At 64.9% G+C, this 27,852-nt stretch overlaps 1 protein-coding gene across 1 annotated transcript; it reads right to left on the bottom strand.

Annotated features, from left to right (window-relative positions):
* Nucleotides 1-572: 572 nt before the first annotated feature.
* Nucleotides 573-27,431, bottom strand: LOC118701095 (spectrin beta chain, non-erythrocytic 1-like). The gene is given in 36 exon segments (XM_036405720.1): nt 573-892; nt 986-1,028; nt 1,834-2,007; nt 3,285-3,353; nt 3,355-3,434; nt 3,521-3,599; nt 3,776-3,936; nt 4,520-4,716; nt 5,152-5,236; nt 5,673-5,811; nt 6,176-6,420; nt 6,971-7,345; nt 7,804-8,008; nt 8,486-8,616; nt 9,176-9,457; nt 9,841-9,930; nt 10,295-10,519; nt 11,207-11,470; nt 12,272-12,418; nt 13,108-13,198; nt 13,291-13,493; nt 13,579-14,335; nt 14,855-14,992; nt 15,523-16,684; nt 17,066-17,219; nt 17,314-17,616; nt 17,978-18,136; nt 19,452-19,569; nt 19,952-20,139; nt 20,898-21,010; nt 21,101-21,216; nt 22,140-22,220; nt 22,431-22,522; nt 23,426-23,599; nt 24,610-24,758; nt 27,218-27,431. Coding segments are annotated over 36 exon segments (7,371 nt in total). The 5' UTR covers nt 27,378-27,431; the 3' UTR covers nt 573-670.
* Between the last annotated feature and the right edge of the window lie 421 nt (nt 27,432-27,852).

Raw genomic sequence — 27,852 nt, 5'->3', positions numbered from 1 at the left:
TGGACTGGGAGCGCTGGGAGCTCTACTGGGAGCACTGGGCCTGTACTGGGAGCCGTACTGGGGGTATTGGGAGTGCAGGGATTACTGGGGGCGCTGAGGGTATTGGGAGCAGTGGAGGTCCTGGGGGCATTGGGGTCCATATGGGAACGCTGAGGTTCGTACTGCGAGCACTGGGGTGCCCTGCGCCGCCCGTTGGCAAAGCCCCTTCCCAGTCCAAAACTGGCCCAGCCTCATCTGATCCCAATCCCATCCCATCCCAATCCCATCCCATCCATTTCCACCCCAATCCCATTTCCATCTCATCCCATCCCATTCCCATTTCCATCCCAGCCCATTCTCTCAGTCCCACCCCAATGCCTCCCACACGTGACCCCCATCCTCACTCCATCTCCACCCACACCCCAATTCCAATTTGCATCCCAAACCCACCCCTACTCAAATCCAGTCCCTCCAGTCCATCCCAGTCCCCCCCAATCTCTCCCAGTCCCTCCCAATCCCCCCCGCCCCTCTCCCCAGCACACTCAGACCCCCCAGTCTCTGTTTCCAATCACTTTATTGGGGTGGGGGCTGCACGGTGACATCACCGGGACAGGGGAGGGGGACACACACTGAGTCCCCCATGTCCCCCCCGTGTCCCTCTGTGCCTGCGGGACCCCCAAACTCTCCAACTCTACTTGTTCTTCTTGAAGAAGCTGAAGCGTTTCTCCCTCTCCTTGTGCTCGCGGGCCCGGGGGGCTCCCTCGGCCGGGGGGGGCACCGGGGGCAGGCTCAGGGCCCTCGACATCCCCTTGGGGGGACCCCCGGGGACCCCCAAACTCTCCCGGGGCCCCCCCGAGCCCGGCACGGCCCCGGCGGCGGCCTCGATCCCCCGGAGCCACAGGGCCATGTCGGCCTGGGGGGGACACCAAGGGGACAATGGGGACACACGGGGGGGGCAGGGGACATCGGGGGACACCGAGGGGACAGTGGGGAGGGGGGGTCTCACCTCGTCCTTGGCCTGGAACAGGAATTCCTTCCCATCGCTCAGCCTGGGGGGGGCCGGGATCAGCCACCAGGACCCCCCCAGCCCCCCCATTGGGACCGCCTCGTGTGCCCCCATTTTTAACCATTTCCCTGCCCCATTATTCCCACTTTTTTTTCTCTTTTCTCCCCGTTTTTTTCCCATTTCCCCACATTTTTCCCTCAGTTCCCACCCCATTCTCCCCCCATTTTCCTCTGTATTATTACCCCATGTTCTCCCTATTTTTCCCATTTCCCCCCGTCTCCTCAATCTTCCCCCATATTTCCCCCCCATTTCCTCCATCTCTTCCCCTTTTCCTCCCATTTTCCCCCCAATTTCCCCCTATTCTCCCCCCAATTTCCCCCATCTCCCATTTTATTCTTCCCCCTTTTCCTCCCATTTTTTCCCCAACTTCTCCCCCTTTTTACCCCATCTCCCCCAATTTTACCTCTATTCTCCCCCAATTTCCCCCCTCATTTCCCCCCCCAATTTTTCCTCCCATTTTCCCAATTTCCCCCCTATTCTCCCCCTAATTTCCCATTTTTACCTTATGTCCCCCCCATTTTCCCCAATTTCCCCCCCCATTTTCCCCCCATTCTCTCCCCCATTTCCCCCCAATTTCCCACAATTTCCCCCACTTTTTACCTCGTCTCCCCCTCAATTTCTCCCATTTTCCCTCCCCATTCTCCCCCCATTTTCCCCCAATTTCCCCCATTCTCCCCCCAATTTCCCCCCTCATTTCCCCCCATTTTTCCCCCCATTTCCCCCCTATTCTTTCCCCAAATTTCCCCTCATTTTTCCCCCCAATTCCCCCGTTTCCCCCCTGCCCGTACCCCAGCCTGAAGACGTGTTTCCGTTTGCGGTAGGCGGTGGCGGGCTGGCAGCGGGCGCCGCGCAGGGGCGTGGGGGGCTCGCCGTGGTACGGGACCCCCGCCCCCGCCCCCCGCGCGTCCTTGAACACGCTCAGGACCCCCCCCCGCAGCACGCAGTACAGGCTCTGCCAGGACCTGGGGGGCACGGGGGGGGTTAGGAGCCGTTATGGGGGGGGTTTAGGGGACCCCAACCCCCCCAGGACACAGCCCTGAGTCTGCCAGGACCTGGGGGGCACGGGGGGGTCACGGGAGGGGGTCACAGGGGCTTTTAGGGGATCCCCACACCCCCCAGACACAGCCCTGGGTCTGCCAGGACCTGGGGGGGGTCACAGGGCGGGTTTAGGGGACCCTCACCCCCCCAGACACAGCCCCGGCTCTGCCAGGACCTGGGGGGGGGGGGTCACAGGGCGGGTTTAGGGGATCCCCACACCCCCAGACACAGCCCCGGCTCTGCCAGGACCTGGGGGGGGGTCACAGGGCGGGTTTAGGGGACCCTCACCCCCCCAGACACAGCCCCGGCTCTGCCAGGACCTGGAGGCCGTTGTGACTTTAAGGGAGAGGGGGCGTGGCACTTAATGGGCGTGGCCATTGCAGGGCGCAGTCGCGTGGGCGGGGTCAAGCTGCCCATATAAGGCTGTGACATGTGGGTGTGCCTCAAGGGGCGTGGCTTGTGTGGGAAGGTAAAAGGGGCGTGGCTATGAATGGGGGATGTCCCCAAGGTGTCTCCAGGTGTGTCCCCAAGGCCGGGCGGTGCCCCCAATGTGTCCCCAGCTGTCCCCAGGTGTCCCCAGGGTGTCCCCAAGGCCAGGCCATGTCCCCAAGAGTCCCCAGGGTATTCCCAAGGTGTCCCCAGGTATCCCAGGGTGTCCCCAGGTGTCTCCAGGTGTGTCCCCAAGGCTGGGTGGTGTCCCCAATGTGTCCTCAGCTGTCCCCAGGGTATCCCCAGGGTGTCCCCAGGTGTCTCCAGGTGTGTCCCCAAGGCTTGGCAGTGTCCCCAAGGTGTCTCCGGGAGTGTCCCCAAGGCTGGGCCATGTCCCCAGGGTATCCCCAGGGTGTCCCCAGGTGTCTCCAGGAGTATCCCCAAGGCCGGGCCATGTCCCCAAGGTGTCTCCAGGAGTGTCCCCAAGACTGGGCCATGTCCCCAGGGTATCCTCAGGGTGTCCCCAGGTGTCTCCAGGAGTGTCCCCAAGGCCGGGCCATGTCCCCAAGGTGTCTCCAGGAGTGTCCCCAAGGCTGGGCCATGTCCCCAGGGTATCCCCAGGGTGTCCCCAGGTGTCTCCAGGAGTGTCCCCAAGGCCGGGTGGTGTCCCCAATGTGTCCCCAGCTGTCCCCAGGGTGTCCCCAGGTGTCTCCAGGAGTGTCCCCAAGGCCGGGCGGTGTCCCCAAGGTGTCCCCAGGTGTCCCCTGCTCACCTGTTGGTGGCTCTCTTGCCGGGCGCCTCCAGCTCCTGTTTCCGGCACAGCGCCCCCTCCAGGGTCTCGGGCGGGGGGGGGGGCGCGGGGGGGCAGCGTGGCCGCCACCCCCGCCGGGCCGGGCCCCCCCTCCTGCGCCCCTTTGGGGACCTGGGGAGGGGGACAGGGCTGAGGGGGGGTCCCACAGCGGGGTCTGGGGTGTCCCCCCCGCATTTGGGGGGGTCAGGGGGGGTTACCTGGCCCGCGGCGCCGTCGGGGCGGATCCCGTTGAGGGCCGGGGGCTCCGGGGGGCGGCTCTGGGGGGTGGGCGTGGCCCTGGGGGGGAGGTGGGGACACGGGGGACACCCCCCTGTCACCCCCAGAACCCCCTCCCCATATCCCACGCCCCCCCCCCCACGCCGAGGGTGTCCCCCCAAACCTGGGGGTCTCCCAACCCCCAAATCTCAATGTTGCCCCCAAATCCCCTCCCCCACCCCGCCCCCCCCCCTCACCTCGGCCCCTCCCCGCCCCCTCCCCCATCCTGGCTCTCGGGGGGCACCACCGGGGGGGTCCCCCCGACTTCGGCCCGCGCCGGGGGGGGCTCGGGGGGCTGCAGCTTCCTCGCCTCCTCCTCCTCCTGCTCCTGCCGCCGCCGCCGCTCCTTCTCCTCCAGCTGGGGGGGTCGGGGGAGTCAGGGACACCCCGGCAATGGGGGGGGGGGGACACAGGGATCCCATGGAGACCCCCCCGAGGGCGTGGGGGTGGCACAGGGACCCTCAGCTGTGTCCCCTTGGGGTCACAGTGGCTCCAGTGCCCCCCCTCCCCTTGCCCTTGCTGCGTCCCCTCCTTGTGTCCCCCATTTTCCCCCCGTGCCCCTTCCCCATTTCCCCCTCCTTCCCCCCCATATCCTCATCCCCTCATGTCCCCTCCTTGTGTCCCCTGTGCCCCCTCCCCATTTCCCCCTCCTTCCCCTCTATGTCCCCCTGATGTCCCCATCTCCCTGTGTCCTCATTTTCCCCCATGTCCCCCTACCTATTTCCCCCGCTGTGCCCCCCACGTCCGTGTCTCCATTTCCACCCCATTTTTCCCCATTTTCCCCCCATGTCCCCCTCATGTCCTCGATGTTCCCCTCCCCATTTTACCCACATGTCCCCCCTGTACCCCCAGGTCCCCCTGTCCCCCCTGTCCACCCCATCCCCATTTTCCCCCCATGTCCCCTTGTCCCCCCCCGTCCCCCCTGTCCCCCGTGTCCCCACCGTGGTGAGGCGGCTCAGGGCAGCGAATCTCTCCTCCCAGGCGGCCGCTGCCTTCTGGAAGCTCTGGTGCCGTTTCAGGAGGGTCTCGGCCTCGGCCAGGCTGGAGCCCAGCTCGGGGGCGCGGGCCAGGGGCTCCCTGCTGGCCAGCCAGGCCTCGGCTGTGGCTGCATCGCGCCCAAACACCAGCACCTCCAGCACTGGGGACACGGGGACAGTCACCAGGGGACAGGGACACCCCTGAGCCACCCCTGAGCCACCCCTGTGCCACCACATGGGGCACAGCCACCATGGCCAGCCAGGCCTCAGCCATCGTGCCTGAACACCAGCACCTCGAGCACTGGGGACACGGGGACAGTCACCAGGGGACAGGGACACCCCTGAGCCACCCCTGGGCATTGAGAGGGGACACCAGGGGGCAGGGGGGACACCCTGGAGCCACCCTGAGCCACCCCTGAGCCACCCCTGGGCACAGCCACCATGGCCAGCCAGGCCTCAGCCATCGTGCCTGAACACCAGCACCTCGAGCACTGGGGACATGGGGACGGTCACCAGGGGACAGGGACACCCCTGAGCCACCCCTGAGCCACCCCTGGGCACTGAGAGGGGACACAGGGGGACACAGGGGTCCTCACCAGTCTGCAGCCACTCCAGCTTGTCCTGCCAGCGCTCCCCGATGTCCCTGCGGCGCTCCTGGAGCTCGGCCAGCTCCTGGGACAGCTGGGGGGACACGGGACAGGGGTGGGGACAAAGACTGGGACACGCTGATGGGGACAGGGACAGGGACGAGCTTGGGGACAGGATGGGGACAGAGATACAGGGATGGGGTTGAGACACAGTGACAGTAGCAAAGACATGAGATGGGGACAAGGACACGGGGATAGAGATACAGGGTTGGGACACGGGGACAGTGACGGGGACATGAGGGGATATGGGATGGGGACAGAGATACAGGTGTGGGACACAGTGATGGGGACATGAGGGGATATGGGATGGGGACAGCACCCTGGAGACAAGGATTTGAACGAGGGATGTGGGGCTGGGGACTTGGGGACAGTGCCAAGGACGGGGAGGCGGGTATGGGGGCACGGTGGCAGGGTGACACAGGGATGCGGTGACACAGGGATGCGGTGACACGGTGCCAGGCGTGTCCCACCTTGTCGGCGTCATGGTGGCCCCGCTGCAGCAGCGCGGTGGCCGCAGCCACGGTGGCCCCGAAGGAGCCCTCGCGCGCCTCCAGCTCCGCCCGCAGCCCCTGGTGCTGCTGGATCAGCAGCTCGGCCGCGGTGACATCCCTGCCAGGGGACAGGGACACCACGGGGTCACCACGGGGTCACCATGGGGTCACCCCGCCTCCGCCTGGGCACAGCGGGCAGGGCTGGGCCACCAGGGTGGCCGCGGTCACAGCCCCACGCTGGGGTCACTGCAGTGTCCCTGAGGTGTCCTTGAGATGTCCCCAGGGCTGTCCCCATGTGTGTCCTCATGTCCCTGTGTGTCCCCAGGTGTCCCTGTGTCCCCACGGTGTCCCTGTGTCCCCCCATCCCTGCAGTGTCCCCATGTCCCCCTTGTTTCCACAGTATCCCCATGTCCCAGTGCTGTCACCCCCTATCCCCGCAGTGTCCCCATGTCCCCACGGTGTCCCCATGTCCCCAGTCCCACCTGGGCCTCTCGCGGGCCTGCAGCTGCAGCTGCACTCCGTCCATCCAGAGCCGCAGGTCGCGGGCGGCACGCAGGAACCGGAATTGCTCCACGCTGTCCCCGAGCAGGCGGCGCCGGCGCTGGCAGCGCCCGCGGAGCTCGGCCCAGGCCGCGGCCACCGCGCCCTCCTGCGCCCGCAGCTCCTCCGCGCGCGGGCCCGCGTACGCCGCGGCCAGGCGGGCTGCGGACTCCTGGACAGCCGTCACCTGGGGACAGGTGTGACAGGTGTGACATGGGACAGGTGGGACAGGTGGGACAGGCGTGACATGGGACAGGTGGGACAGGTGTGACAGGTGGGACAGGCAGCCTGCAGCCTCCTGGACAGCTGTCACCTGGAGACAGGTGTGACATGGTACAGGTGACATATCCCACTACACAGACACCTCCTGCACTGCAGCGTGTCCCTCACCTGCCACTTACCTGTCCCTCCTTGTTCCCTCACCTGTCCCCTCCCCATCCCCATGGCCTCCCCTGTCCCCTGGCAGTCCCTGTGCCCTCACCTGTCCCCGTTCCCTGTCCCCTCCCCATCCCCATGCCCTCAACTCTCCCCATCTCCTCTCTGTCCCCTGGTGGTCCCCATGCCCTCACCTGCGCGCTCTGGGCCCCGTTTCCTCCCCTGTCCCTGTCCCCTGTCCCCTTCCCTGTCGTTGCCCTCACCTGCGCGCTCAGGGCCTGCACGTCGTGCTCGAAGGCGCGGTGCTGCCCTCACCTGTCCCTGTCCCTGTCCCTGTCCCTGTCCCCTCCCTGTCCCCTCACCTGCGCGCTCAGGGCCTGCACGTCGTGCTCGAAGGCGCGGTGCTGCCTCTCCAGCCCCTCGGCCCCGCGCAGGTCCCGGCCCAGCTCCTCGGGCACCTGCCGGGCCTTGGCTCGGAGCTGCTCCAGCACCTGCCGGGCGTCGCGGCGGAAGCGCTGCAGGTCGTGGGCGGCCGCCAGCTCCTGCGCCCGCGTGGCCACCAGCTCCAGCAGCTCGGCCCAGGCCTCGTTGAGCCCCGCTTGCCACTGGGCCACGGCCGCGCGCTCGGGGTGGCCCCCGGAGATCAGCGCCGCCGCCGCCGCGTTGGCCGCGTCCACCCGCTCCTGGCCCAGCCCGCCCGTGTCCCGGGAGAACTCGCGGAACTTGTCCCGGAGCAGCTGCGGGGACAGGGGACACGGTCAGGGGACAGGGGACAGGGGATGGAGTCAGGGGGACACGGGACAGGGGTCAGGGCACGGGGGACACGGGGACAGGGGATAGGGGACACGGGATGAGGGTCAGAGGACATGGGGACAGGGGACAGGGGATGGGGGACATAAGGACACAGGGACAAGGGACAGGGGTCAGGGCGGTCAGGGGGTCAAGGAACAGGGGACATGGGACAGGGACAGGGGACGGGAGACACAGGACATGAGGACATGGGATAGGGGACACAGGACACGCTGGAGTCCGGGGCCACCTGCAGTGACAGGGACACCACTGGTGACAGGGGGACACAAGGACCCACCCCCATGTCAAGATGACCTGGGGACCACCTGGCACTGAGGGACTCCTCAGTGTCCCAGTGCCCGTGTCCCCTCAGTGTCCCCTCAGTGTCCCCTCAGTGTCCCCTCACCGTGACGTGCTCGAAGTCCTGCCCCAGCTCCCGGGACGCCGCCACCACCTCTCGCTCCGAGATCCACTGCTCCAGGTCATCGAGGTCGCGGCGCAGCTGGCACAGCCGGTGGTGGCCCTGCAGGGTGGCCCTGCGGTCCCCGGCCAGGTGACACAGCCCCGCGTAGAGACGCTGCAGCTGCGCCGCGCGGGCACGGAGCCGCTCGCTGCACGGGACAGGGGACAGCGGTGTCACCAGGGGGGCAGTGATGTCACCTCGGGGGCAGAGGTGTCACCGGGGGGACAGCCGTGTCACCAGGGAATAGCGATATCACCCAAGGGGCAGGGGACAGCTGTGTCACCAGGGGATAGGGGACAGCAGTGTCACTAGAGGACAGAGGTGTCACTGGGGGGCACAGGGGACAGAGATGTCACCCAGGGGACAGGTATCACCAGGGGACAGGGGACAGCAGTGTCACCAGGTTACAGCGGTGTCACCAGGGCACAGCCGTGTCACCCGGGGATCAGGGGACAGCGACGTCAGGGGACACACAGGGGACATCAGTGACAACGGACACGGTGACAGAGAACACCGGGACCTCAGGGGACAGCGAGCACTGGGACAGGGCTGTCAGGGGCCACGTGCACAGAGTGGCGGGGGTGTCCCCAGGGTGTCCCCAGGGGTGTCCCCAGGGTGTCCCCACCCGTCGGGGTGGCCGCTGGCCGCCATGGCCCGGCCCTGCTCCGCCAGCAGCTCCACGGTGCCGCCGTAGTCGCGCAGCTCCTGCTCCAGCCCCAGGTGCCGGCTCAGCATGGCCTGGGCGCCCGGCTCGTCCTGGGGACACCAAGGGGGGGGGGGGGGGGGTCACAGGGGTGTCACCAGCCCCAGCAGGTCCTTTGGGTGCCCCTGGCCCCTCCAGGCCACTCGAAGACCCTTCAGACCCCACAGAGCCCCCCAGAAATCCTCACTGACCCTCCCTGACCCCCACAAATCCCCCCTGACCCTCCAGACCCCCAGAAATCCCCTATAGGCCCCCCATAGACCCCCCAGATCCCTCAGACCACCCTCACAGACCCCTCAACTCCCCCTCTGATCCCACATAGACCCCCCCAGACCCTCCAAAACCCCAATAAACCAATCCCAATCCCCCTGAACCCACCACAGACCCCCCCATAGACCCTCCAGACACCCCAGAGACCCCCCCACAGACACCCCAAACCCCCCACAGACCCTTAACCCCCCCCCACATCCCCCCTGCCCCCCTCTCCCATTCCCTGCCCCAAACCCCCTCCCCCCCGCCCCAAACTGGGGGTGACTCCGCTGTCCCTGAGGGGGGGTCCCGGCCCTTGGGGGGGTCCCGGCCCCTGGGGGGGGTCCCGGCCCTGTCCCCCACCTTGGCCTTGTCCTGGGCCAGCATGTGCAGCTCCCTCTCTCCCAGCCAGGCCTCGGCGGCCGCGGCATCGTGCAGGAATCGCTGGGCGGCCAGGGCGGCCTCCAGGCGCCGCTGCCTCCGCTCCACCTGCGCCCTCAGCTCCTTCCAGGCCTCCCTCAGAGCCGGGACCCCCCCGGGGACGCCCCCGGGTACCCCCGAGTCCGGGACCCCCGCGCCGGGCGCCCCCCGCTCCAGCAGCTCCGACACGCGGCGCTCGCGGCCCTGCAGCTCCTTCTGCAGCGTCTGAGGGGCCGGATGGAGGGTTATGGGGGAAACTGGGGGTCTAGGGGGGAAACTGGGGGGTCTAGGGGGGTTATGGGAGAAATTGGGGGGTTATGGGGGAAACTGGGGGTCTAGGGGGGAAACTGGGGGGTCTAGGGGGGTTATGGGGGAAATTGGGGGTCTACGGGGGAAATTGGGGGGTCTGGGGGGGTTTATGGGGGAAATTGGGGGGGTCTGGGGTCTATGGGGGAGTTTATGGGTTCATGGTGGAAAGTGTGGGGTCTAGGGGGTCTGGGGGCTTTATGGGGGAAACTGAGGGGTCAGTGGGGTCTGTGGGGGTCATGGAATGAGTCCTGGGGGGTCACAGGGGACACAGGGGGACATTTGGAGACCCTGTGACCCACCTCGTTCTTCTGGAGCAGCAGCTGCACCGAGGGCAGGTCCTTGCCGTGGTCCGTGGACATGGCCAGGGCCTGGCGCTCCTGCACCCACAGCTGGGGACAGTGGGGACATTGGGGTCACTGGGGGTCATTGGGGACATTGGGGCTCACAGGGGGTCCGGGACACTGTGGGGACAGGGATGGGGGAGACTCGAGGACTGGGGGTCAGGAACAGCCATGGGGGGGAGAATTTGGGATTCAGAGATTCGGGGTCCGGGATTTGGGATCAGAAATGGGGTGGGGGTCAGAGATTCGGGGTCAGAGTTTCGGGGTCAGAGATTCAGGGTCAGAGATTCGGGGTCAGAGATTCAGGGTCAGGAATGGGGTGGGGGTCAGAGATTCGGGGTCAGGAATGGGGGGGTCACGCACGGGGACCCCAGGGGTCAGCGCCAGCCCCGGGTGGGGTCCCCCCACTCACGAGCTCGTCCTCCAGGTCCCTCCGGAACTGGTGCAGTTCCCTGGCGGCCGCCAGGCTCCGCCCGCGCTCCCGCAGCGGCTCCCGCAGCTCCCGGAACTGCTGCTCCAGCTCCCGCACCTGCTCCTGCACCCCCGCGCTCCGGGGGTGCCCCGGGCTGAGCCCCCCGGCCTGAGCCCGCAGCGCCCCCACCTCCTGCTCCCGCAGCGCCGCCTGCGTCTCCAGCAGCTGAGGGGAATTGGGGGGTCAGGACCCCCAAAATCTGCACCCCAAAGGGCCCCCAGCTCCTGCTCCCGCAGCGCCGCCTGCGTCTCCAGCAGCTGAGGGGAATTGGGGGGTCAGGACCCCCAAAATCTGCACCCCAAAGGGCCCCCAGCTCCTGCTCCCGCAGCGCCGCCTGCGTCTCCAGCAGCTGAGGGGAATTGGGGGGTCAGGACCCCCAAAATCTGCACCCCAAAGGGCCCCCAGCTTCTGCTCCTGCAGCGCCGCCTGCGTCTCCAGCAGCTGAGGGGGATTGGGGGATGAGAGACCCCCAGGGAACCCCAAAATCTCCACCCTAAAACTGTAGCCAAATCCTGCATCACAGACTCGCACCCCCAAATCTGCATCGCAAAACCTGAACCCCAGAACCTGCACTCAAAACCTGCACCCCCAAATCTGCATGGCAAAACCTGCGCCCAAAAGCCTGAACCCCAAAACCTGAACCCAAATCCTGCATCAGAAACCTTCACTCCCAAAACCTTCACACCCCAAAATCTGCACCCTAGACCTTCACTCCCAAAACCTTCACACCCCAAAATCTGCACCCTAGACCTTCACTCCCAAAACCTTCACACCCCAAAATTTGCACCCTAAACCTTCACCCCCAACCTTCCCCACAGCCCCATTTCCCATTTCCCATTTCCCAGCCCTGACCTGGTGCCGGGTCAGCAGGACCCCGACGCTGGTCAGGTCCTGGCCGCAGTGGCCGGAGCGGAGCTGGGCGCGGACCCCGGCCAGCCACGAGCGCAGTCCGGCGCAGGCCTGGGCGCAGCTCTCGGCGCGCGCGGCCTCGGCCAAACCCCGGCCCTTGGCGGCCGCCGCCGCCTCCACCTGAGCCCACAGCGCCCGCAGCTCCTGCCGGGGGGTGGTCACTTGTCCGGCCAGCGCCGGACGTGCCCGTGCCAGCTGCTCGCCGTCCTGCGGGACACGGGAACGGTGGCACCGAGTTACGGGAGACACCCTGGGACCGTCAGGGTTGGACCCAAACGCATCACAGGATGGGCAATGTCAAGGTTGGGATTGTGTGGAATTGTTGAGGTTGGACCCGTTGAGTTGTGGGGTGATGAGGAATGGACGTGTGGGGTTGTGGGATCATTGAAACTCATGGAACCATCAAGGTTGGACCCAAAAAGTCACAGAATGGGCAATGTCAAGGTTGGGATTGTGTGGAATTGTTGAGGTTGGACCTGTTGAGTTGTGGGGTGATGAGGAATGGGCACGTGTGGTGGTGGGATCATTGAAACCCATGGAACCATCAAGGTTGGACCCAAAAAGACATCACAGAATGGGCAATGTCAAGGTTGGAATTGTTGAGGTTGGACCCATTGAGTTGTGGGGTGATGGGGAATGGACATGTGGGGTTGTGGGATCATTGAAACCCATGGAACCATCAAGGTTGGACCCAAAAAGTCATGGAATTGTCAATGCTACACGGGATCCTTGAGGCTGACCCAGTAAACTGTGAGATTGTGAAGATTGGGCCCATGGAATGGTGAGATCATCAAAACCAGACCCATGGAGCCGTGGAATTATTAAGGCTGGAGCCACAGAACCGTGGAATCACTAAGATTGGACCCGCGGAACCACAGAATTGCTGAGGTTGGACCCACGGAATTTTGTGACTCAACGTATCCCACCTTTCCCAAGGGCTGCCCTTTCCTGGATCCCATTTTCTCCCAGTTTTCCCCCAGCTTTTCCCCCGTTTTCCCCCGTTCCCACCTTCTCCAGCGCCTCCAGCCAGCCCCGGTTGGCCGCGAGCTCGGCGGCGAAGGCCTGGTGCTTCTGCCACTTGCCCTGCAGGTCCCGCGTGCCCTCGTAGGACACGTCCCGGGCCACCGGCAGCTTCTCGTTCAGCCACAGCGTCAGCTGGGAACGGGGACAGGAACGGGAACGGGGACAGGGACGGGGACAGGAACGGGAATGGGAACGGGGATGGGAATGGGGATGGGAATGGGAATGGGGATGGGGACGGGAAGGGGAACGGGGATGGGGATGGGAATGGTAATGGGAACGGGGATGGGGACAGGGACGGGAATGGGGACGGGGACAGGGATGGGATGGGAACAGGGACGGGGACGGGGATGGGGATGGGGACAGGAACGGGAACGGGGATGGGGATGGGGACAGGAACGGGAATGGGAACGGGGATGGGAATGGGGATGGGAATGGGAATGGGAATGGGAACGGGGATGGGAATGGGAATGGGAATGGGGACAGGGATGGGAACAGGAATGGGGATGGGAACGGGGATGGGAATGGGAACGGGAATGGGGATGGGAACGGGGACAGGGACGGGAATGGGGATGGGAACAGGGACAGGAATGGGATGGCAATGGGGACAGGGATGGGAACAGGAATGGGAACAGGAATGGGAACAGAGATGGGGATGGGAACGGGAATGGGGACAGGGACACAGATCAGGGTCTCTTCCCACAGTCCCAGCCCAGTTCTCCTCTTCACCCCATCCCCATTTTAACCCCATCCACCCTCAATCTCCACCCTAATCCCATCCCAATCCCGATCCCAATCCCATCCCAATCCCCACCCCGTCTCACCTCCTGCCCATCCTGCAGGAACTTCTGCAGCTCCCAGTTATCCCGCAGCCGCCCCAGCAGCTCCTGGGCTGATTCCCGGATCTTCTGGTGCCTGTGCCAGGGCCAGGAGGGATGAGAGACCCCATTCCCAGGGGATGGGATGGGACTGGGATGGACTGGGACGGACTGGGACGGGTCTCTCACCTGCTCTCCACCGACTCCACCGTCTCCCGCACCTTTTCCGCGTGGACGCCGCCCTCGTCCAGCAGCTTCCTCCCGGTGTCCGTGAGCGCCCGGACGCGCTCGGTGCCGGTGTCCAGCGCGGCCAGGAACTCCTCCAGCCTCCTCACGGCCGCCTCCGCCCCCGGCACCGTGCCCGGCATCTCCGTGTGGGCCAGCGTGTGCTCCTGCGGGTCGGGACCGGAACCGGGATCGGGACCGGGATGGCACCGGAGCCCCGGGACCCCCCCGGAACACCCCGGCTCCCCTCACCTGCTTCCCCAGCGTCCCCTCCACCTGCTTGGCGTCCCGCAGGAACACGTGGAAGGCGACAGCCTGGGCCAGGAGCCGCTGCCGCTTCTCCCAGACCCGGCCCAGCTCCTCCCAGTCCGCATCCAGCGCCTCCAGGCGCTGCAGCAGGGACAGACTCTGCGCGTCCGTCTGTCCCCGCGTCACCTCCCGGCCGGCAGCGCGGGCGCTCCGGTAATCGGCGCCGTAGTGCGAGATCTCGGTGCGGAGGCTCTCGTGCTGCCGCAGGGAGCCCTCGGCCTCGGCCAGGGACGCGGGGACATCCTCGGAGCCCGCGGCCGCGCGGGTGCGGGACAGCCAGGCCTGGAGCGCCGCCAGGTCCCGCAGGAAGCCCTGGAGCCGCCGCGCCTGCCCCAGGGACTCCTCGCGGCTCCGGTGGCACCGGCGCAGCGCCTCCCACTCGGCCTCGAGCCCCGCCAGCTCCTCGCGGATCTCGGCCGCTCGCTCCGGCTGCTCCCCCTGCAGCTTCTCGCCCTCGGCCCGCAGCTCCCGCAGCTTTCCCTGGATGGCGTCCAGGTCGCGCCCCATCCCCGACAGCTTCCCCTGCAGGGCCGTGATCCCGGCCAGGTCCCGGCCCAGCGCCCGCGTGGCCTCGATCGCCGCCGTCTTCTCCCGCATCCAGCCCCGCGTCTCGTGGCATTCCAGGCGGAAATTGTGGATGTTCAGCGCCGCGGTCAGCGCCACCTTCTTGCGCTCGGCCAGCGCCCGGAACCGCTCCCACCTGGCACGGGCGGGATCGGGGCACGGTGGGACGGAGCCCGGGGAGCGCTCGGGGCGTCCCAGCCCAAGAATCCATCCCTGGAGCGTCCCGATCCAGAGAATCCATCCCTGGAGCGTCCCAGCCCCGAGAATCCATCCCTGGAGCGTCCCAGCCCCGAGAATCCATCCCTGGAGTGTCCCGATCCAGAGAATCCATCCCTGGAGCGTCCCGACCCAGGGAATCCATCCCTGGAGCGTCCCAGCCCCGAGAATCCATCCCTGGAATGTCCCAGCCCAAGAATCCATCCCTGGAGCGTCCCGACCCAGGGAATCCATCCCTGGAGTGTCCCAGCCCCAAGAATCCATCCCTTCCCAGAGCATCCCGGCCGGGAAAATCCCTCCCTGCATCCCTGGAGCATCCCTGACTGCCCGGAGAACCCAGCCCTGCCTGGAACACCTCCCTGAGCCCCTGGAAATTCCATCCCTGCCCGGATCCACCCGCAATCCCAGCCCGGAATGGCCCCGCCGGGGCCGCCCCCACCTGTCCCGGAGCTGCTCCCAGGTGTCCCGGGCGCTCTCCCGGTTCCTGTCCCCGGATCCCTGCAGCTCCTCCGTGACGCGGCCCACGGAGGCCACGCGCGCCGCCAGCGCCGCCAGCTCCGGCTCCAGCGTCTCGAACCTGCGGGGGCGCCGGGAATGACCGGGAATTCCGGGAATTCCGGGAATGCCGAGCCGGAGCCGGGAACGCTGGAAACCCCAGCGACACCGTGCCGGAGGTGGGAGTGCCAGAAATCCTGGGAATGCCACAAACTCTGGGAATACTGCGCTGGAGGTGGGAATTTGGGGAATTTTGGGAGCGCTGGGAATGCGGTGTTGGAGGTGGGAGTTTTGGGAATGCTGGGAATATCTCAGGTCGAGGAGAGAATTGAGAGAGTACGGGGAATACTGTGTCGGAAGTGAAAATTCTGGGAAAACGGGAACACCTGGAACACTGGGAATGTTGTGGTGGAGGTAGGAATTCAGGGAACATTGGGAATAACGGGAATACTGGAGACATCCTGAGGAAAAACGGGAATAACGGGGCGATCCTGTGTATTCTTGGGAAAATTCCTGGGGGAATCCGAGGGGCACTCCGAGACTTCCCGGGAATAACTCCGGGAATAACTCTGGGATTCGCACGGTGCAGCACGGGGAGCCCCGGGCGCTCACCGCTGCTGCACCACCTCCAGGTCCTCGATGCGCTCGGGAATCTCCATGGAGAGCAGCCACTGCTCCCTCTCGCCCACCCAGAGCGCGCAGGCATCGGCCTCGCTGCGCGCCGCGAACAATCCCAGCGCGTCCCGCAGCTCCAGGCGCCGCAGCTCCGCCCGCTCCTCCAGCTCCCGGTGCCGCCGCTCCAGCTCCGCCAGCCGCTCCGCCAGCCCCGGCACCACGTCGGGAAGGTCGGCGGCATCGCCGGGCATCGCCTGCTCCCGCAGCGCCGCCAGCGCCGGCCCTCGCCGCCGCATCTCGTCCTGCAGCTCCCGCAGACGCCGCTCCAGCATCCCCGCCGAGCGCTCGTCGTGGCCGAGCTCCGGCCCCGCCACTCGCCGGGCGGCGGCCGCCAGCCACGCCTCGGCCTCGGCCGCCTCCGCGTCCAGCTGGAAGCGCCCCGCGGCCGCGCGGAGCCGCCGCTCCCGGGCCCCGGCCAGCGCCGGCAGCGCCGCCCACAGCGACTCCAGCTCCCGGATCCGGCGGGACACGGCGGCCGCGGGGTCCGGGGAGCCGGGAGCGGGGCCCGGGGCTCCTTCGGGGGGTTCTGTGGGGCCCTCGGTGAGTTCCGTGGAGCCGTCGGGGCGTTCCGAGGGTCTGGTGGCGGGCGGCGAGGGTCCCTCCGTGGGTCCAGGGGGGGATCCCAGGGACGCGTTCTTGGATTCCGGGGGTCCCGTGGGTCTGGCGGTGGATCCGGCAGAGGATTCCGCGGGTTTTGCGCTTCCCATTGATCCGGCAGCGGATCCCGCTGATCCAGGTGTGGATTCCACAGATCCCGCGGCTCCGTCGGGGGCTCCCTGCGCCAGCAGCTCCCGGCCCCGCTCCAGCAGCTGCTGCAGCGGCCCCGCGCGTCCCCCCAGCGCCCCTCGGATGGCTTCGAGCTGGCTCAGCATCCTCAGGGCTCCCGGCAGGTCCCGGCCCAGCTCCGGGCAGCGCAGGAGCCGCTCCTGTTCCCGCATCCAGGCCTCCTCCTCGCCCGCGTCCCACAGGAACTTCCAGAGGCGCCGGGAGCGCTCCAGCCGCAGCCGCCGCTGCGCCGACAGCGCCGAGAGCCCCCGGTACCGCAGCTCCAGAGCCGCCACGCGGGACCGCAGCTGCTCCGGGGGGCACGGGCGGTACCCTGGGGGGCACGGGCGGGGGTCAGCGGGGCTTGGGGGTCCGGGGGTCCTGGGGGCTGGAATCCCCCAGGGTTCAGGGGTACGGTGTTCAGGGATGCCGATTTTTGGGGGGGTCCCGGGGTTTGGGATTCAGGGATGCTGAGGATTTGGGAGAGCCAGAGTTTGGGGGTGATGGGGGTTTGGGATTTGGAGGTCCCCGGGTTCGGGGATTCGGTGGTTTGGGTCTCGGTTTTTGGGGGTTCATTTTGGGGTTTTGCTAGGTCCCGCTTTTGGGGGTCTCAGGTGAGTGGGGGTCCTGGGACTCAGGTGTCCCTGGGTTTGGGGCTTCCAGGACATCCCGGGGGATCCCAATTTTGGGGTTCCCCGTTTTGGGGGTCACTCACCGCCCCCCTCCCCGAGGAAACGCTCGGCCGCCGCCCCCACACTCCGAACCCTCTCGGCCTGGGCCGCCACGTCCCCCTCGACCAGGGCGTGGATCTGCAGCAGATCGTCCACCTGGCTCAGGTGCTGCCCGAAATCCCGCGACTGCAGCCGCACCTGGGGACACCGAGGGGTCACGCGGGGGGGGGGGGGGGTCCCACGAGGGGATCCCACCCCCCCGCTAAACCTCCCCTCGCAGCCCCTTCCCCACCTCCATCTCCTCCATCCAGCCCATCAGGTGCTCCAGGTCGCGCAGGAGCCGCTGCAGCTCCAGGTGCGCCCGGAGCCGCTCGCGCCGCGCCGCCACCTGAGCCCGCAGCGCCTCCCAGAGCGACACCACGTGGTCGCGCCGTGTCGCGATGCCGCCCATGTCGTGATAGCGCTCGGCCTCCAGCTCGGCGGCCACGGCGGTGACGGCGCGCACGCGGCTGCCGTAGGCGGCGATGTCGCTCTCGATGGCCTCGTGCTTGCGCAGCGCGGCCTCGACACCACCCAGGGACCCCCCGAAATTGTCCTGGGGAGGGGAAAGGGGGGGGTTGAGGGAGGGGACACTTCAGGGACCCCCCGAATTGTCCTGGGGTGGGGAAAGGGGCAGTGAGGGAGGGGACACTCTGGGGACCCCCAAAATTGTCCTGGAGGAGAGAAAAAGGGCCTGAGAGGTGACAAAGGGTGGGGGGGACACATCCTGAAATTGTCCCGGTGGGGACAAGGGGAAGCCCCCTGGGGTGGGGGCGGTTTCAGGGTCACCTTTGCCACCAGGTTGTCCCTGCCTGGGGGTGGGTTGGGGGTCCCGGTGTCACCGGTGCCACCAGGCGCTGGTTGTCCCTGCCTGGGGGTTGTTTGGGGAGGGGTCTCGGGGGTCCCTGGGGTGTCACCTGTGCCACCAGGCGCTGGTTGTCCCCCAGCCAGGTCTCCCTGAGCGCGGCCTTGCGGTGGAACCTGGCCGCCAGCTGCTCCAGGTGCTGCTGCCGGAGCAGCTCCGAGCGCAGCGCCAGCTCCCGGCCGTGCTCCGCCTTCTCCAGCCGCTCCCACGCCTGCGGGGACAGCGCGGTGTCACCTGGGCACCTGCACACCTGTGTCACCTGGGCACCTGCACACCTGGGCACCTGCACAGCTGGCACCTGGGCACCTGTGTCACCTGGGGCACCTGGGCACCTGCACAGCTGGGGCACCTGGGCACCTGTCACCTGTGTCACCTGTGTCACCTGGGCACCTGTCACCTGTGTCACCTGGGCACCTGCACACCTGGGGCACCTGGGGCACCTGCACAGCTGGCACCTGGGCACCTGTCACCTGTGTCACCTGGGCACCTGCACAGCTGGCACCTGGGCACCTGGGCACCTGGGCACCTGTCACCTGTGTCACCTGGGCACCTGCACAGCTGGCACCTGGGCACCTGGGCACCTGGGCACCTGTCACCTGTGTCACCTGGGCACCTGCACAGCTGGCACCTGGGCACCTGGGCACCTGGGCACCTGTCACCTGTGTCACCTGGGCACCTGCACACCTGGGGCACCTGGCACCTGGGCACCTGCACAGCTGGCACCTGGGCACCTGTGTCACCTGGGGCACCTGTGTCACCTGGCACCTGCACAGCTGGCACACCTGGGGCACCTGGGGCACCTGTGTCACCTGGGCACCTGCACAGCTGGGGCACCTGGGCACCTGTCACCTGTGTCACCTGGGCACCTGCACACCTGGGGCACCTGGGCACCTGCACAGCTGGGGCACCTGGGCACCTGTCACCTGTGTCACCTGGGCACCTGCACAGCTGGCACCTGGGGCACCTGGAGCACCTGTCACCTGTGTCACCTGGCACCTGGGCACCGGGCACACCTGGCACTTGTGTCACCTGGGGCACCTGGGCACCTGCACAGCTGGCACCTGGGGCACCTGGGCACCTGTGTCACCTGGGCACCTGTGTCACCTGGGGCACCTGGGCACCTGCACAGCTGGCACACCTGTGTCATCTGGGCGCCTGCACACCTGGCACCTGGGGCACCTGTCACTTGTGTCACCTGGGGCACCTGCACACCTGGCACACTTGGCACTTGTGTTACTGTGGCCTCTCCCATGTCCCCAAAGTCCCCGTGGCTGTCACCCTGTTGATGTTGGCAATGTGGGACCCTCCCATGTCCCTCCTATGTCCCCAATGTCCCCAGTGTCCCCGTGGCTGTCACCCTGTTGATGTCGGCGCTGTGGGGATCCCCTGTGTCCCCCCCATGTCCCAATGTCCCCCCAGTGTCCCCGTGGCTGTCACCCTGTTGATGTCGGCGCTGTGGGGATCCCCTGTGTCCCCCCCATGTCCCAATGTCCCCAATGTCCCCCCAGTGTCCCCGTGGCTGTCACCCTGTTGATGTCGGCGCTGTGGGTCCCCTCCCGGGGCACGAACTGTCTCTGGTTGTTGGCGCGGAGGCGGCTCCGGAGCGAGAACAGCAAAACCTCCAGGGAGCCCTTGTCCTCAAACCTGGGGGGACCCCAAAATAATTCACTGAGAGAACCCCAAAATACACTGGGGGGAACCCTAAAACCCACCCTGAGCCCCAGGGATGCCCCAAAACCCCTCAGAGGGAACCTGAAACCCACTGGGGGGACCCCAAACCCCCTCTTGGGGACCCCAAACCCCTCATGGAGCCCCCAGGCCCCTCAGGGAGCCCCCAGACCCCTCAGGGAGCCCCCAGGCCCCTCAGTGCAGCCCCCAGACCCCTCAGGGAGCCCCCAGACACCTCAGGGAGCCCCCAGGCCCCTCAGGGAGCCCCCAGACCCCTCAGTGCAGCCCCCAGGCCCCTCAGGGAGCCCTCAGACCCCTCAGGGAGCCCCCAGACCCCCAGAGCCGGGGGGTTTCTCACCGGGGGGGTTTCTCGGTGGTGCGGTAGGCGCTGAAGGCCTGGAGCTGCCCCTGCAGGCCGGGGATGCCGCGGGGCAGGCGCCGGTCCGTGAGCAGCAGCAGCGAGCGCTGGATCCAGCCCAGCAGCTCGGCCGCCTGCGCCTCGTAGCGCCCGGCCAGGCCCTCGGCCTCGCGCGCCGCCTCCAGCACCTGCCCGGGCACGGACGGACGGACGGACGGACGGGGGCACGGCTGGCTGGCTGTGTCCTCACATCCGTCCTTCATCCATCCGTCTGTCCATCCATCCATCCGTCCGTTTGCCCTCACATCCATCATCCATCTATCCATCCAACATCCACCCATCCGTCTGACTGTCCATCTGTCCATCCATCCATCATCCATCCCTTGTCCATCCATCCATCCATCCATCCATCCAGCCATCCATCCATCCATCCATCCATCCACCCATCTGTCCATCCATCCATCCATCTATCCATCTGCCCGTCCGTCCATCCATCCATCCGCCTGTCCATCCATCCATCCATCCATCCATCCATCCATCCATCCATCCATCCATCCATCCATCCATCCATCCATCCATCCATCCATCCATCCCCATGCCCCTCTGTCCATCCATCCCCCTCCTTCCCCGCCCCTTTCTGGTCAATCCATCCCCTCCGTCCATCCCCCACCCGTCCCTCTGTCCGTCCCCCATCTGTCCCTCCCTCCCCCCTGCCCATTCCCGCGGATTCTGTCCGGTCCCCACCCCCCCCGACACCATCTGCCCATCGTCTGTCCGTCCATCTGCCCATCGTCTGTCCGTCCATCTGCCCATCGTCCGTCTGTCCACCCCTTCCTCCTCCCCCCGTTCCCTTTCCGTCCACCTGCATGTCCATCCCTGTGCCCCCCCATCCTGTGTCCACCCCGTGTCCGTCTGTCCACCCCGTGTCCGTCTGTCCACCCCAGACCTTCCCGACGCGTTTTCCCTCCACGGCCAGCGCCTTCATCCTGGAGAAGTGATGGTAGAGGGCGGCCACATAGGTCAGCACTGAGCGCTCGTCCGGCTGCTCCACGGCCACATCTGGGGGGCACGGGGGGTCAGACCCCCAAATTCTCCCCAAATCCACCCCCAGGAGCCCCCAAATCCCCGCAGGGACCCCCAGGCGCTCACCCTCGGGGTCCAGCAGCCGGGTGACCCCCAGCTCGCGCTCGGCCACGCCGAAGGCGCTCTGCAGGTTGTGGAGGGCGTTGGCTCCGCGCAGGGACCCCACGTCCAGCAGCTCCGGCCTGGGGGAGACCGGACAGCTGAGCACGGACCCACAACCACTGACCCACAACCACGGACCCACAACCACGGACCCACAACCACTGACCATGGACCCACAACCATGGACCCACAACCACGGACCCACAACCACTGACCCACAACCACTGACCATGGACCCATGACCACTGACCCACAACCACAGACCCACAACCACTGACCATGGACCCATGACCACTGACCACAGACCCACAACCACTGACCATGGACCCATGACCACTGACCCACAACCACAGACCCACAACCACTGACCATGGACCCATGACCACTGACCCACAACCATGGACCCACAACCACTGAGCACGGATCCATGACCACTGACCACAGACCCATGACCACGGACCCACAACCACTGACCCACAACCACTGACCATGGACCCATGACCACTGACCACAGACCCATAACCACTGACCATGGACCCATGACCACTGACCCACAACCACTGACCCACAACCACGGACCCATGACCACTGACCCACAACCACGGACCCATGACCACTGACCACGGACCCACAACCACTGACCACGGACCCATAACCACTGACCACAGACCCATAACCACTGACCACGGACCCATAACCACTGACCCACAACCATGGACCAATGACCACTGACCACAGACCCATAACCACTGGCCACGGACCCACAACCACTGACCATGGACCCACAACCACTGACCCACAACCACGGACCCATAACCACTGACCATGGACCCACAACCACTGACCCACAACCATGGACCAATGACCACTGACCACTGACCCAGATCACCCCATAACCCCTGCCCCTGCCCCATAACCCCACAGACTCCCACCCCATAACCGCTGCCCTAGAACCCCCACATCCCCCCCTCCCCAGCCCCTCCCCAGCCCCTCGGTCCCGCACCGGTGCCGGTGGATGAGGGCACAGAAGGCCAGCCCGTCCCTCCAGCTCGTGGTGAAGTTCTGCACGTTCACATTGGGGTACCTGAGGGGGGGCAGGGGGGTCAGAGACCCCCAAACCCCCCCAGAGACCCCCAAAACCCCCCCAGACCCAGCAGGTCCCACATGAGTCCCCTTAGAGCCCCCCCCATGGAGCCCCCAGGAGCCTCCTGAGCCACATGGAGACCACCCAGACCCCCCCCAGGACCCCCAAAACTCCCCCAGAACCCCCTCAGGACCCCCCAGGACCCCTCACCCCGCGGTTTTCATCTGGCACCAGGCCAGCAGCGCGTCCTTGGCCGATTTCCTCTCCCGCGTGTCCCCGGTCTCCACGCTGATGTCCTGGATCTGGGGGGGGGCCCAAAAATGGGGTTAAGGACCCCCAAATTGGGGTCAAGGACCCCCAAAAATGGGGCCTGGGACCCTCCCAGTGGCATCAGAACCGCCAAAAGTGGGTCTGAGACCCCCCCCAAAAGGAGCCTGGGGAAGATCTGGGGATTTCTGTGACCAAACTGAGAGCCCAGGAGGGGTTTGGGACCCCCCTAAATGATTCCAAACTCCCTCAGGGCAGCTCCAGGACCCCCCAAAATGACCCCCAAATCCCCCAGGGCGGCTGCAGGACCCCCCTAAATGATCCCAAACACAATAGGGTGGGTTTGGGACCCCCCTAACTGACTCCCAAACCCGCCAGGGTGAGTTCAAGACTTCCCTAAATGACCCCGAACACCCCAGGACCCCCCCTAAATGACCCCAAACACCCCCAGGGCAGCACCAGGACCCCCCTAAATGACTCCCAAACACCCCCCGGGTGGGTCCAGGACCCCCCCTAAATGACCCCAAACACCCCAGGACCCCCCCAAATGACCCCAAACACCCCAGGGCAGTTCCAGGACCCCCCTTAATGACCCCAAACACCCCCAGGGCAGTTCCAGGACCCCCCTAAATGACTCCCAAACACCCCCAGGGTGGGTCCAGGACCCCCCTAAATGACCCCAAACACCCCAGGACCCCCCCCTAAATGACCCCAAACACCCCAGGACCCCCCCCCTAAATGACCCCAAACACCCCAGGGCAGCACCAGGACCCCCCTAAATGACCCCAAACACCCCCAGGGTGGGTCCAGGACCCCCCTAAATGACCCCAACCCCCCCCCCCAGGGCAGCTCCAGCACGGGCACGCCCCCATCGGGGCGGGGTCCGGGCCGCGCCCCCCGCCCCATTTCCCTCGCTCCGGGCGGGGCCGGGGGCGCACCTGGAAGCGCAGGATGATGGTCCAGACCAGGCCGAGGGTCAGGCGGGGGTTGCCGTCCACGATGTCGTGCGAGCCCACGTTCTCCAGGTGCACGCGCTGCTCGCGCAGGAAGCGCAGCGCCTTCTCCACGTTCTCCAGGCAGTGGATCCGCATCCGGCCCCGCGTGGGGCGCGGCTGGGCCGGGGTCAGGCGGGGGGGGGCAACGTTAGAGAGACCCCACAACCCCCCGGGACCGGGGGCAACGTTAGAGAGACCCCCACAATCCCTCAGGGACCGGGGGTAACGTTAGAGAGACCCCCACACCCCTCAGGGATTGGGGGCAACGTTAGAGAGACCCCAGAACCCCCCCCGGGACCGGGGGTAACGTTAGAGAGACCCCCACAATCCCCCCCGGGACCGGGGGCAACGTTAGAGAGACCCCACAACCCCTCAGGGACCGGGGGTAACGTTAGAGAGACCCCAGAACCCCTCAGGGACCGGGGGTAACGTTAGAGAGACCCCAGAACCCCTCAGGGACCGGGGGCAACGTTAGAGAGACCCCAGAACCCCTCAGGGACCGGGGGCAACGTTAGAGAGACCCCACAACCCCTCAGGGACCGGGGGTAACGTTAGAGAGACCCCACAACCCCTCAGGGACCGGGGGCAACGTTAGAGAGACCCCCACAATCCCCCCGGGACCGGGGGCAACGTTAGAGAGACCCCCGGGTACGGGGGGCACAGTCAGGGAACCCCCCCAGATAGGGGGGGATCGTCAGGGGAATCACCCGCGAATCGGGGGGCACAGTCAGGGACCCCTCTGGGCAGGGGGGGCACAGGCAGGGATTTCCCCAATTTGGGGAGGGTCGGTGCCCATTGGGGGGGGATTCCTGTTTTTTGGGGGGGGATTCCTGTTTTTTGGGGGGGATTCCTGTTTTTTGGGGGGGGTTCCCTTTGAAGGGGGGGGCGTCCCCAATTTGGGGAGGGGTCGCACTCACCGGGAACCCCCCCCTCCCGCCTCGAGCAGCTGGGGGTCCCTTTTCGGGGGTCCCCACACGGGATTACCCCATTTTGGGGAGGGTCCTCATTGGGAGGTTCCACTTTTTTAGGGGTTTCCTGGTTTTTTGGGGGTTTCCTGTTTTTTTTGGGGGGGGGGGGTTCCCCTTTGAGGGGGGGGCGTCCCCAATTTGGGGAGGGGTCTCACTCACCAGGGTCTCCCCCGAGAGCCCCTCGAGCAGCCTCAGCAGGAGCCGCCCGTCCCTCAGGTCGCTGTAAAGGTCCCCCAGGTGCGACCCCCCCGCCAGGTGAGAATTCACCCACTTGGTGAAGGTTTTCTTCTGCACGGCCTCGCGCTCGTCTGGGGGGGGCACGGGGGGGGTCAGAGACCCCCAAAACCCCCCCAAAACCCCCCCCAAACCCCCCAAAAACCCCCCAGACCACCCAAAGCCCACCCAGAGCTTCCAAATCCCACCCAGAGACCCCAAATCCCACCCAGAGACCCCAAATCCCACCCGAGACCCCAAATCTCACCCGAGACCCCCCCTCATCTTTCTGCACGGCCTTGGGCTCATGGACGGGGGCACGGGGGGGTCAGAGACCCCCAAAACCCCCCCAAAACCCCCCCAAATCCCCCCCAGACCACCCAAACCCCACCCAAAGACCCCAAACCCCACCCAGAGACCCCAAACCCCACCCAAAGACCCCAAATCCCACCCGAGACCCCCCCTCATCTTTCTGCACGGCCTTGGGCTCATGGAGGGGGGCACGGGGGGGTCAGAGACCCCCAAAATTCCCCCCCAAAGCCCCCCAAGGGTCGCAGCCCCACAGGGGGGGTCCCCCTGCACCGGCCGGCGCTGGATTAACGCTAAGAGGATTTGGGGGGGGGGGTCCCTGAGGGGGGTCCTGGGAGATTTTGGGGGTCTGGGGGCGATTGGGGGGGTTGGGAGTTTGTCCTGGGGGGGGGGGTTTGGGGTGATTGAGGGGGTTTGAGAGGGGAAATTTGGGGGGCTCCTCCCATTTTCCCATAATACGCCCCCACTTTTGGGGGGTTTTCCCCATTTTTTTTGGGTTTTCCCCATTTTGGGGGGGGGGGTTTCCCATTTTTTGGCTCTTCCCCTGATTTTTTTAGGGCTCATTCCCACATTTTGGGGTTCCTCGATCTCCATTTTTAGGGTCTCTCCCTATTTTTTGGGTGTTTCCACCTCTTTTCTGGACTTTTCCTCCTGTTTTGAGGGGGTTTTTTACCCCATTTTTTTCTGGGTTTTTTCCCCCATTTTTGTGCTCTCCCCTCACATTTTTGGGCTGATTTCCCCATTTTTGGGGTCCGTCTCCCCAATTTTTGGATTCCCCATCCCCATTTTTGGGATCTCTCATATTCCTGATGCACTTCCCATCATTTTCTGGGTCGTTTTCCCCGTTTTTGGGGGCTGTTCTCCCGTTTTTTCCACTTTTCCATCACTTCCTTTGTGTTTCCCTCACTTTCTTTGCCCCCTCCAACATTCCAGAGCTCCAAATTCCCATTTTTGGGATTCTCCATATTTTTGGTGAATTTTCCCCCAATTTTTTCGGGTTCCACTCCCATTTTTTATCCTTTTCCCCCATTCTTTGTGGTTTTCTCCTTTTTTTCTTTGCTTTCCCCCAAGTTTTCACACTCTCCCCCTCATTTTTTTCACTTTTCCCTTAATTCTTGCACTTTTCTCCCAGTTTTTGTCTTTTCTTCACTTTTTTTTCACTTTGCCCCCAACATTTGAGCTTCTCCCCACTTTTTGTGCATTTCCCCCCATTTTTTTCACTTTTCCCTCAATTTTTTTTCCTTTTTCCTCCAATTTTTTGCGCTTTCCTCCCAAATTTTTGTGCATTTCCCACAAATTTTTCCATTTCCCCCCATTTTTTTACTCCCTCTCCACTTTCATCCCCTTTCCTCCCAATTTTTATACATTTCCCCCCAATTTTAGGACTTTCCCCCCACTTCTTCCTCTTTCCCCCCCCATTTTCCACTTTCCCCACAGCATTCAAACTTTTCTCCTCACTTTTTGTGCATTTTACCCCAATTTTTACCCTTTCCCTCACTTTCCTCACAATCCCCCTTTTTTTTAAAAATATTTTTCCTCTATTTTTGTGCATTTTCCCACTTTTTTTTTTCCACTTTTCCCCCAAGTTTTATTTTTCATTATCCCCCCATTTTTTCACTTTTTTCCCCCACTTTTTTCACCTTTCCCCACCCCACTTTTTCCTCCCCGTTTTTCCCCATTACCCCCCCAAATTTTCCCCATTTCCCCCCCTCAATTTGCCCAATTTCCCCCCCATTTTTCCCCATTTCCTCCCCCAATTTTCCCAATTCCCCCCCATTTTTTCCCCATTTCCCCCCCCAATTTTCCCAATTTCCCCCCCATTTTTTCCCCATTTCCCCCCCTCAATTTGCCCAATTTTCCCCCATTTTTTCCCCATTTCCCCCCCTCAATTTTCCCAATTTCCCCCCCATTTTTTCCCCATTTCCCCCCCTCAATTTGCCCAATTTCCCCCCCATTTTTTCCCCATTTCCCCCCCTCAATTTGCCAAATTTTCCCCCCATTTTTTCCCCATTTCCCCCCCTCAATTTGCCCAATTTCCCCCCCATTTTTTCCCCATTTCCCCCCCTCAATTTTCCCAATTTCCCCCCCATTTTTTCCCCATTTCCCCCCCCTCAATTTTCCCAATTTCCCCCCCATTTTTTCCCCATTTCCCCCCCTCAATTTTCCCAATTTCCCCCCCATTTTTTCCCCATTTCCCCCCCTCAATTTTCCCCATTTCCCCCCAATTTTTGGGGTCTCCCCGTACCTGCCAAGGCTTTGATGCGGGAGCGCTCGAAGCGCCGGGCGGAGCCTTCGTCCTCCTCCTCCTCTTCCTCCTCGGGCCCCCCCGCGCCCCCCTCCCCCTCCCAGCGGGGGTCGCTGAACCGCGGCAGCTCCAGGGGGTCGTAGGGGGGGGGGGACAACATGGTGACCTCTGGGGACCCCCAAATTTGGGGAGGGGGCGGCGCTGGGGGAGCTCAGGAGGGAGCTGGAAAAATGTGGGGGGGGGGGGGTTTGGTCACTTTGGGGGGGCGACCCCTCCTCAGAGCCCGAAATTTACGGGGACCCCCCCCCAAAATCAATGGGGATCCCCCCCCCCCAATTAACGGAGACCCCCCCCCCCCAAATTAACGAAGACTCCCCCCCCCCCCAAATTAACGGAGACCTCCCGCAAATTAATTAAAGCACTCCCCGAATTCGGAATTTTTCCCTAAATTAATGAAGAACCCCCCCCCAAATTAAGAGAATGCGCCCCGAATTAATGAAGAACCCTTCAAACGAAGAAAGACCCCTCCCCAAATTAATAAAAAGCCCCCCGAATTAATAAAGAGCGCTCCAATTAACAGGAATTTCACCGAATTGATCGAGACCCCCCCCCCCCCCAAACTCTTCATCAAACTT

Source organism: Molothrus ater, unplaced genomic scaffold (assembly GCF_012460135.2).
Source record: "Molothrus ater isolate BHLD 08-10-18 breed brown headed cowbird unplaced genomic scaffold, BPBGC_Mater_1.1 matUn_MA125, whole genome shotgun sequence".
In the NCBI taxonomy this organism is placed as follows: domain Eukaryota; kingdom Metazoa; phylum Chordata; class Aves; order Passeriformes; family Icteridae; genus Molothrus; species Molothrus ater.
The sequence above is the reverse complement of the archived record's forward strand: the minus strand, read 5'-3'. Positions and strand labels throughout refer to the sequence as shown.